Genomic DNA, 11,010 nt, shown 5'->3' with positions numbered 1-11,010 from the left:
ATTGGAGTGTATGAGGAAACATGGTTTGAAGATGAATCCAAATAAGTGTGCTTTTGGTGTATCAGCTGGAGAGTTTTTGGGGTTCATGGTACATGAAAGAGGGATTGAAGTTGGCCAAAGGAGCATCAAAGCTATCAATGCTATTGTTCCACCAATGAACAAGACAGAGTTACAATCTCTATTGGGAAGGTTAATTTTATCAGAAGGTTCATATCCAACTTGTCAACACGTATCGAACCATTCATGCCGTTGTTAAAGTTAAAGGCCGATCAAGAGTTCATTTTGGGAGAAAAGCAATAAGCCGTCTTGGATGAAATCAAGAGATATTTGAAAACACCACCAGTTTTGATTGCACCGCAAACTAATCGGTCGTTCAAATTATATTTATCAGCTGGTGAGCAGGCGATCGGGTCAGTTCTGGTTCAAGAAGTTGATGGGAAGGAACGGGTGGTATTTTATCTAAGCAGAAGACTTTTGGATGCAGAAACAAGATACCCGCTCGTTGAGAAATTATGCTTGTGCTTATACTTCTCGTGCGCGAAGTTACAACATTATCTGTTGACCTCTGAGTGCATGGTGGTATGTAAAGCCGATGTGGTCAAGTACATGCTATCAGCTCCTATCATGAAAGGAAGGATGGGCAAATGGATTTTGGCTCTAACTGAGTTTGATTTATAGTATGAATCGGCTAAAGCTGTTCAAGCTCAAGTTGTGGCTGATTTTAACGTTCAACATCGAGATGATTCAATAAATATGATTGAGCTAGTTCAATGGGTCTTATTCTTCGATGGACTGTTATTTGACAAAGGGTGCGGTGTCGGCTTATACATTGTGTCGCCTCAGGGGGCAACATTTGAATTTGCTTTTCCTTTCAAGAAGGGGATGACTAATAATCAGATTGAATATGAGGCGATGTTGAAAGGATTACATATTTTAAGAGAATCAAGATCCAACATCGTGGAGATTTTTGGTGATTCATTGTTGGTTATTAATCAATTACTGGTGATTTATGAATGCAAGGATGATTTGTTACAAGAATACTTCAATGATTGTAAGCAGATATTGGAAGCATTTGGGATCATATCATTGCATCACATTCCACGAGAGCAGAACGGAGATGCCAATCGATTGGCTCAGATGGTGTCAAGGTATTGACTGACAGAGCCGATTATGAATGCCACAACTGAGCAAATTGACCAAACTGACCAATCTGATCGAACTATTAAATGGAGAAAAGAAATAATTGAATATTTGAAGAATCCTTCTCAATCCGTTACCAATAAATTACAATACAAGGCTACTAAATATGTGTTACTCGGTGAATCCTTGTATTATCGGACGATTAATGGAATCCTACTGAAATGCTTTAAGTCCAAAAGAAGCCAAATCTACATTAGATGAAGTGCATGGAGGAATTTGTGGTTCTCATCAATTGGCTCATAAGATGTGATGGGTAATCTTAAGGACTAATATTATTGGTTGACGATGCTGGAGGATTGTTTAAAGTATTATAAAGGTTGCTAAGAGTGTCAACAATTTGGAAATATTCAGAGAGTACCAGCGTCAGCTATGAATCCAATCATCAAGCCTTGGCCGATTAGAGGATGGGGAATTGATCTCATTGGCCAGATTTATTTGTCATCAAGTAAAGGTCATAAATTTATAATTGTAGCAACTGACTACTTTACGAAGTGGGTGGAAGCAATGCCTTTGAAGAATGCCAATTCAAGTAACGTCATTGATTTCATCAAGGAACATATCATCCATAGATTTGACATTCCTCAAACCATTACAACTGATCAAGGGTCAATGTTCATGTCTAGAGAGGTTGAGGAATTTACTGATGGACTGGGGATTAAATTGTTAAATTCTTCACCTTATTATGCTCAAGCCAATGGCCAAGGAGAAGCTTCCAACAAGAGTGTGATCAAGTTGATAAAATGCAAGATTGATGAAACTCCCAGGAAGTGGCACACAACATTGAATGATGAATTATGGGCTTATCGGATGGCTTATCATGGGGCCATTAAAGTTTCACCTTATCAATTAGTTTATGGGCATGAAGCGGTGTCGCCTTGGGAAGTCAAAATTAGGTCAACAAGGGTTGACAGTCAAGATCAGCTTTCAGCTTTCGGCTAGTTGCATTGGAACGAATTGAAGCTGATAAGGTTGGGGTTGCCAAATATTATAATAAAAAGGTGGTACCCAAGAGTTTTCAAGAAGGGGAACTAGTTTGGAAAATGATCTTGCTGATAGGGACTAAGAATAACAAGTTTGGAAAATGGTCACCTAATTGGGAAGGACCCTACCGAGTCAATCGTTGTGTCACTGGAAATGCGTACATTTTAGAAACCCTTGAAGGATAGGTATTTGCAAAAGCTTTAAATGGAAGATATTTAAAGAAATACTATTTTAGCATCTGGGTTGATACATAATGTTGTCACCAAACATTGCAAGCAAGATGGGTGCATGAGAGTTGTGTAAAAGCCGACGTAAAGAAGGGAGTGAAGTATTTTTACAAAGCCTTCTCAAGGGCCTCAATCTCACGCAGGCAAATCTGATCCATGTCGGCTATTAGCTTCATGTCCTGAGATCTTAATAATGTTTTGGTGTTGGCGACAAGCTTCATTGACGAAAGTTGCCATCTCCTTCTTCTTCTCTTGGATGGTGAAAGGATAATTGTTGATCCGACCCTTGGTTGGTGTGATTTCCTGATCGACTCGGTTTAATTCTTGCAACAGCCGATCTCGTTGAGTTTCTAGTTCTTTTAGATTTTGCTCTGCATAAGTGGAAGAGGTGACTAAGTTGTCGAATTGCTGCTTGATCTCCTTAGCTTTCAGTCGACTAATTTCCAACTGAGCTTTTGCCTGCTGATATATTTGCCTGTTGGCTATGAGCTTTTTGGCTGATTGGACCTGGATATAGTTTGATTCAATGAAGGTTGCAAGGTCAACATTGACGCTAGCTCTGGAGATAGATGATTTCGGATTTGCCTATACAACTTCTGTATCGACTTTGCATCCTCCATGAGAGTCATTGTGCCTTGACGAAGCATTTGCAGCATAGCCGACAGTTGGTCTTTAATATTTAAAGGAACCGGTTAAACTTTGGGATTTGAGCTTATTTCTTCATCATCCACATATTCGTCAATACTGAAGGAGAATAAAGTCGATGTTGATGGCTTGTCAACCTGAAAAATTAATCAATATAGACAGATATTAATTGCTGAAATCTATTTTCCTGGCAAGCGGCATAAGCACCCACCAACGCAGAAAGTACATGTGCTGGCGGGCGACTGAAGATGCCCACCAACACAGACCTATATGTGCTGGTAGGTGGGCACTCGCCATGGTATTTGTGCTGGCAGAAGGATGCTGGCATGTGCCAAATCTGTCTGCACAAATCACTTTTATAGTCGCCAGCACAAAGTTTTTCTGGAGTAGCGTCAACTACAATTTTTATAGCTTAATTCATCTCTTTTGTTAAATGTTAATCCTATATAACCGTGCATTGTTCTGCAAAAGGTGTGGCTGGATGAATTTAAAAAGGCACTAGTCCTTGTATTGACACCACACGGGTGATCTATATATGGCTCGCACGGTACATCTTTGCCCTACCTCAAGAAGATAGAACACGCCCTGCAAGTGAAGAGACATAAAAATCACATTTTCTAATCATTCCAGTATAGTATCATCTCTCTAGTTGTCATGGACGATTCCGAGTTAGCACATATCGCCTCATTCCTTAAATCTATGACGTTTATGATGAGCAATTAGTTAAAAATAAACTAATTTTCTTATACTCAATGCCATATACACTAGTAGAGAATTGGCCTTTAGTCCCGGTTGGTAAGGTGCAAATCTCCCGAAAATCCATCCCCTTTTGTCCCGGGTCACTCAACCGGGACAAAAGACCCCCCTTTTATACCGGTTGGTAATACCAACCAGAACAGGATAAAATGGGTCACCACAGCAGGCGCTGCAAAAAAAACAAGAAGAAATCCTAGGCTCCCAGGAGGCGTCGCAAGTCACAAGTCACGCGATTTTTCACGCGAAATATGCGCATGCGTGCTGCATGGGATTTGAACCCACAACCTCCAACCTCGCGCGTAGCTTCCTTGCCATCCCACCTACACAACATATCTGATTATATAGGGGATGCAATCCTTTTGTATTAACTCGTGGGAGACCCTTTTATCCCGGTTGGAAACACCAACCGGGATAAAAGACCTCCTTTTATCCCATTTGGTATTACAAACCGGGATAAAAGGGTTCGAGGGATTTACTCCTCTTTCAGCCACCCCGTTGGGGACCCTTTTATCCCAGTTTGAAACACCAACCGGGATAAAAGGGATCTTTTATCCCGGTTGGTATTACAAACCGGGATAAAAGGCTCTCGACCCTTTTATCCCCGGTTGTTGTTTCAAACCGGAATAAAAGGCCTCCCAGGGTCTTTTTTTCCACTAGCCTTTGCAACCGGGATAAAAGGTCCCGGTTGGTGAGCCCCCCACCAGTGACCGAGCTTTAGTCCCGGTTGGTGAACCTTTTGTCCCGGACTAACTTTAAACTGGGACAAAATAGGGTGCATGGAAGGTGAATCTCTACTTAGTGATATATTTAAAACCTGAGGGAGTACAATGCTATGCAAACCAGTGAGTATGAGATTCATGAAATCCTCGAAGCCCTCGAAATTGCAATTTCAATGAAAACATTTTTCAGAGATGAGAAAATGAATTAAATGAATATATAAAATGCGAAACAGTACAATAATTGATCACAAGTCGTTTGTACCATGCATGATCTCTCGAGGTAAGAATAATCCTCAAGGCGTACGCATCTGAGAGTAGCATTCGGTACTCCCAGTGGTCGCAAAGCAATCCCATTACAATACACAACCTCCTGGGATGCAGAATTATAAATGTTGCATATATACGTATACGTATATACTTATTGATGTACGGTGAGTAGTAGATCGAGAGGATGGAGTACGACGTGGAGCTCGAGAGAGCTAATAAGCTAGCTTCATCAGTTGAAGCTGATGGGGTAGACGCGCTGCTTGTTGGGGTAGAAGAGGCCCCAGTTCTGCTCCACGCCGCTCTCCTTGAGGTTCTCGTTGAACATGGAGAAGAGGATGGTCTCGATGGCGCCCGGGTGGCGCGGCGTTCCCCGGCCGACGTGGTTGATGAGGTTCTGGTTGTAGAGGGCCGCGTTCTCCGGCGACGCCGCGACTCCGCCGGCGGACGGCCACCCGCTCTCCGACACGACGAGGGTCACGCCGGCGCCGCCGTGGTTGGCCATCGCCACGTAGAAGGAGTCGACGGTGGCATCGAAGAGGTTCTGGTACCCGTAGGTGCCGTCCTGCAGGACAGTGCCCGGGGCGGTGAAGAGCGCGTAGCTGAGGTCCATGGCGGACGGGTTGGTGGCGTAGGTGAAGTAGGGGTAGATGCTGGCCATGAGGGGCGCGCCGGTGCGGGCCAGGAACTCGAGGACGGGGCCCATGAACCCCTGGGCCTCGTCAGTGAACTCGGCGGCGGACGGCGGCTTGTACCCGCCCAGGATGGCCTGCGACACCGACGTGGTGACCTTGATGCCGTCGAGCCCCGCGGCGGCGAGCGCGGCGCGGATGTTCTCCATGGCCGGGACCAGGTTCTGGGCCGCGCCGCCTTCGACCTCGTTGCCGACGCAGACGCAGCGGAAGGTGACATCGGGGTAGGCCGCGATGTTGTTGCGGACCCATGCGGCGGCGGCGGCGGGGCTGGCGGCGAGGCTGGAGAGCACGTCGTTGGGCGCGCCGACGACGACGCGGATGCCCGTTCCGCCCACGGCCTCGAGCGCCGCCTGGTCCGGCGCGTAGATCCGCATCAGCGGGATGCCGTTGGCCTTGTACATGCCGACCACGGTGCTCGCCGGCGGCAGGTTGTCGCCGCTCATGCCGTAGGACACCCCGATGGACTCCACGCCTGCAAGGACGACGACACAAATACACGCTTATGCTTTGCATCTTTTTTTTTCCTGCTTGACGATCTGTACGTGCTGGAATCTTTGTGACAGTTAACGTTATGTGAAACTAATTGTTTTACTGTGAGCTGGCGTCAAATGGTAGCTAGAGGGCCGGACCAGAGCAGGGAGAGGCCGGACGCGGCCACGCGAGGCTGATGGCATAACGCTTTTGATCCAACCTCTGCAGTACGGCCGTTGGATGGATAGTCCACGTATGATCTCTATGGATCACCAAAGTCCTTAGCTAGCCGTGCCATGAAGCACGAGGCTAACGGCCTAGCTATACCAAAGCCGTTAGCTAGCCGTGCCATGTTTTTAACACAACGTCAATGTTTTTAACCTTTGTGTAGAAAAGTTACCGTTAATAAAATTAATTTGTATATATTCTACTGAAGTCCCATATTGTCGTCTGTAGCTACTATACAAACACTACCTTGAAATGCAAAGCAATGCTGTAATAAGCAAATTAACGAGAGAAAAAATATATGAGCGAGAGAGGGAGAAGGGAATCACTTGGAGCGACGTTGGCAAAGACCCCGAGGAGCAATGCTGTAGCCAACATGGAGGCTGCGCCCTGCCTTGCCATCTTCTCTCCTCGCAGACCCCTGCCTGTCGTCAGGAGGCTACTGTTGAATCAACTGGCTTGTGCTCACACGTCTCTCCAAAACTCTGCGCTTGTTGCTTTGATGAAGCAAACCGCTGCCCACAGCCCTCCTTATATAGCGAGCGATCAGTATCTTATATCACTACTTGGCCCAGTGCCTCCAGCACCGACAACAATTTTTTTCATGGCCAGCACCGACATTAGTTTAACCTCTCCATTTTTCTTATTGGAAAAGCCTCTTCATTTTTTTAGGGGCCCCCAACCCACATTTTTATTATTTTTTCCTCTATTTACCATGGCCCGTGAAATCGCCCTGCCGCCCGGAGCCGTGGCGGCTCGTGCACCAGCCTCTCTCTGTTTATCGTCATGTCGATATAAGATGTAATCAGTGTTTAGCAGATCAATTAGCGGTAAATAACGATTCCAACTCAAAGGCAACGTTACCAGTTTCCTTTCAATGACACACATCTTATTTTGGGAATTGTTTGAAAATATGAAAGAAATGGACTTGAACCATCACGTATACTATAGACTTATAGTTATTGAACTTCACTGAAATTACTATGCGCAACAAAAATTTTGCCATGAGAGGTACCATTGCAAATAAATGCAAAAACATATTGCTTTACATGATAAGTTCTTACAAATTCTATCTGAAACAACTCGGAAGGTGATCGAAGGGAAATAGAACATAATAATTGAAACATATTCCATTTTGCTAAACGTGGCCATCTCAGTTAGAAAGGGACACCTAATCGCATTGGATTGAAATGCCGTAACTCACTGCTAGCATAAAACAACAGATGGAGATAAAGGGACAATTAATCGCATCTGATTGGAATGCCATAGCTCACGGCCAGCTTACGGCACACGACCGAACTAAAGATTTTGTATAAATGTATCCAAGCAGACTTGGAGATTGCGCACACATCATTTCAGTTGGTTGCCTTGCGCCTATTCGATGGATCCATCTTTCTTATTTGGACGCAGTGGCATATTTTATATAGACATCTCGACATCGTCCTGTCAGCAGCTAGCGGACTGCTGATCCGTAGCGTTAGCTCGCTGGAATTCTCTTATTAACGCTCTTGGCCATGTTGTTGCTTTCTTGGAGTGCGACAGATTCTGCATTCTACAAATGTAGTGTATCAGCCGTGCGTGCTGTTTTTGTGTACCATTTTTGCTTTAGCTAGTTTCGCGGAGTCAGCTCCATCTCTTGCCATTTTAGATTCTAACAAGTAACACCACGCATTTTCCTCATTTTTAGAGAGAATTAATAAAAGAAACATGTAGGTTTAAACTTTGTTTTTATGAAATCAATTCAAATCAAAGCCTGCATGTGTGTACTTGTTGAGGTAAATAAACGAACTATATATGCAGAGTACACACACCCGGTCCCTTTTCCAGCTTTCTTCCTCCTATTATCACAACTCCACCTTTTTCGGGACGCGATTTGCTGGTCGATCAACTGATCGACAAGTGACGGATCCACAACAGGAAAATGACTGGCCGATGGGCTAGGACGAGCAGCACGCTGCTGTGTGACCCTGATCGAGGACTACTGGTGATGGAACCACGCAACATATATGACACGCCGTTCCAACCGGGCGGGCGCGATGAAATTAAACAGGAGTAGTAGTTAGATGAAACAAATCGTACCACCGCGCGCGCAGCGTTAACTTTTTCCAATTCAGTTGGAAGAAATCATCAGAGGTGGATCATGCATTCATGCGGCGTGGCCTTTTGACAGAGGTGAGGTGATTGGTGTGGCTCGGCACCTTCAAGAACGTCATGGGGTTATTACATTAATTAGTCGTTTCATTCCTTATTTACCTTGCATCATTATTCCTATTTAGCCACAAGCTAGAGCAAGTGGCAGCGTGGCACTACCATGGAACGGATGTACATATTGCCGACCGTCTAAACTAAACCCCGTCGTGCAAATCCATCAGTGGTAATACAATATTAGTATATTACAAATGGTGTTATTTTTAAAAGAAAACATTTGTTATACATTACATGTATTTTTCATATAACAATTATTTAGATGTATCTATTCATTGTGTAGACGGTTTTAAAATCAGTCTGTAACATATAAAGTTATTGTAGACAGATTTCTAAAATCCATTGGTACTCCGGAACATATACCGATTTATTTATTTTTTTCTATCTTTCAAATTAAGTAAAGTTTGGCAGGCGGATTGAGCATGATATGCCAAACAATTGAATTAGATTTTGAAAAATATTAAATCTTCTATTTAATTTTTTCATGTGTATAAAACATAAAACATCTAATACCCAGTTAACGACGAGGATTGCAAAGTAACATAAATAAAGGAAATAGGGACAAAATAAGAACCAAAAGATAGCACACCTGGACTTCTGATGGGCCGAACAAACCTAGGGTAGGCCCAACAGCATGCCCATTTTCTCTCTCGAATGTAGCAGGACCCAGTGACCCTCAACTACTCTAGGACTGGACACGGGCACCTGATTCCTGTCACTGTTAAAACAGTTTACTTTTCATAAGTCATGCGTCTTTTTTACATGTCGGTGGCCACATAACAAATCACCTTCTTTCTCCTCTTACTCGTCCCTCCCTTCCTAATAGATCCTCAATCGGTTTTTAAATGTTTGTCCTCTATTGACTTTTGGACACGACTTAATCTTTCTCTGATTCAAAAAAATTAATAAATTCATTTTCTTGGTTTTTTTATTAAGGAAAATATCCGATCTCAAACATTCATACGTGAATGTCTACGACCACAAAGAAACAAATCTGGCCTCATAGCCAGAAATTATACGAGTACTTAGACTCCAAATCTCAAACCAAGGAACACAAAAGACAAGAAAGAAAGAAATGAAGAAAGAAAACTTGAAAGACTAAGCTTCGAACTTCTTCTACGTTCTTCCTTCAACCTTGCTTTGGTCCTTATGCAGTGACAAAACGCATCACATCAGCTATCTTCTTAGAAACTTTTGATCTTAGGATCGTCGACGGTCATGTGCTGCCTGGTAATCCTTATCCTCTGGAAACCGCTCTGGGTCGATCTCTACCACGAATACAGATCGAGCACCGCCATCGCTCCAAGATGATCATGGTGTCGCCATCAAGGACTCCAAGACGACGCCTCAAGAGGAAAGCACCATCAAGATGCTACCGCCGCCTAAACCAGCGAGTCGATTCTTTAGTTTTCACCTGAATCTGTCGGTGAATGGTTCAGATCCTCACGACAACACCTTCAAGAAGGAAAATGATGCCCACAACATCATTATCACAGGCAAACGATCGATCGAGCTAGGATTTTGCCGAGAACCTGCACGCCCAAGAAAAGCACTGCACGGCAACAGCCGAACCCTGGTCGCTCCACCAGATCCTGGCAATCGGATGCAACCCCCCTCCCCCCACCCACCCAACGGTGACCACAAGTCGAAGATGTTGGCTTCGGCATGCCACCGCAGCTGCGGGCTGCCGTCCTGCCGCACTCGCCGCCGCGGGCCGCCACCGCTACCCTGTCGCACCCGTTGCTAGGGACGCTGCCCTGCCGCACTCGCCGCTGTGGGCCACCACCATCGCACTACCGCATTCGCCGCCGCCGCCACCACTGCCATCACCGCCGTCGCTGGCGGCAGCCGGATCTAGGTTTTGTTGGGGAAGGACAACTCGGGAGGGTAAACGCGTGGAAGGAGACCTCACTGCCGTCATCCTTGCATCCGCGCGGGCATCCGGTGGCAGTGAGGTGAAGGTATGGGAGGGGAAGGTGCTGTAGGGGCGCGGCGGCGGTCGCTCGGGCTGCCCCCGGGTGGGACGCAAGCGGAGGAACTTGCAAGGTATGCTGTGAAACCCTCATTTTCATGGTTGTTGTTTGCATCAAAGGTACTTTAAGGTCGACTAATCTTATGCATATGTTCACTAACTTTTTTCAGAAGTCGAATTGTCAAATGTCGTGTCAAAAAATTAATAGTGACAAACATTTAGAAATGGAGGGTGTTCAATTTTTCCAAGAAAAATAAGCGTGTTGGGCTTCTTAGTTCTTACACACACAAGCAACCACAGGCCCACAGCTCAGTGCGTTCATATCATTTGCAACGAATCAACTCCTTTCCCAGTCAAGCTTCCGGGCTTGGGCGTGCACGGCGCGCCAGTGCTCGTCGAGCTCCTGCTTGTGCTTGTCTTGCAGTGGCCATTGCCGGTTCAGCACCACGCCGAGCGCGATCATTGCGTGGTCCTGGCAGTCGATCTTCGCCGGCGCAAGCAGATGCCGCGAGACGTGCTCGCACTGCAGCTGGCTGCCGTCGGCCCCGATTCCGACAACCGGCAGGAAAGCCTGCCGGTAGAGGACGGCACCGAGCCAGTACTCGAACAGGCTCCCCCGCGCAGCTTCAACTCCTTTCCTCTGTCAAGCT

The 11,010-nt window shown here is 45.5% G+C and overlaps 1 protein-coding gene across 1 annotated transcript; it reads right to left on the bottom strand.

Moving 5' to 3' along the window:
• Positions 1–4,721: 4,721 nt before the first annotated feature.
• LOC101779574 (lichenase-2) lies at positions 4,722–6,700 on the bottom strand. The gene is made up of 2 exons (XM_004962204.2): positions 6,513–6,700; positions 4,722–5,959 (listed from the first exon to the last, which is right to left on the bottom strand). Exons 1-2 carry the CDS (start codon positions 6,583–6,585, stop codon positions 5,025–5,027), a joined length of 1,008 nt encoding a protein of 335 aa, XP_004962261.1. The 5' UTR covers positions 6,586–6,700; the 3' UTR covers positions 4,722–5,024.
• Between the last annotated feature and the right edge of the window lie 4,310 nt (positions 6,701–11,010).

Source organism: Setaria italica, chromosome III (assembly GCF_000263155.2).
Source record: "Setaria italica strain Yugu1 chromosome III, Setaria_italica_v2.0, whole genome shotgun sequence".
In the NCBI taxonomy this organism is placed as follows: domain Eukaryota; kingdom Viridiplantae; phylum Streptophyta; class Magnoliopsida; order Poales; family Poaceae; genus Setaria; species Setaria italica.
Note: the sequence above shows the minus strand (reverse complement) of the source record. Positions and strands in the feature narration are given on the sequence as shown.

Excerpts from the sequence above, each read along its gene's own strand:
- LOC101779574 (XM_004962204.2), bottom strand. The coding sequence starts at position 6,585 with ATGGCAAGGCAGGGCGCAGCCTCCATGTTGGCTACAGCATTGCTCCTC. Across the intron at positions 5,960-6,512 it reads CTTTGCCAACGTCGCTCCAA|GCGTGGAGTCCATCGGGGTG; the intron begins GTGATTCCCTTC and ends TCGTCCTTGCAG.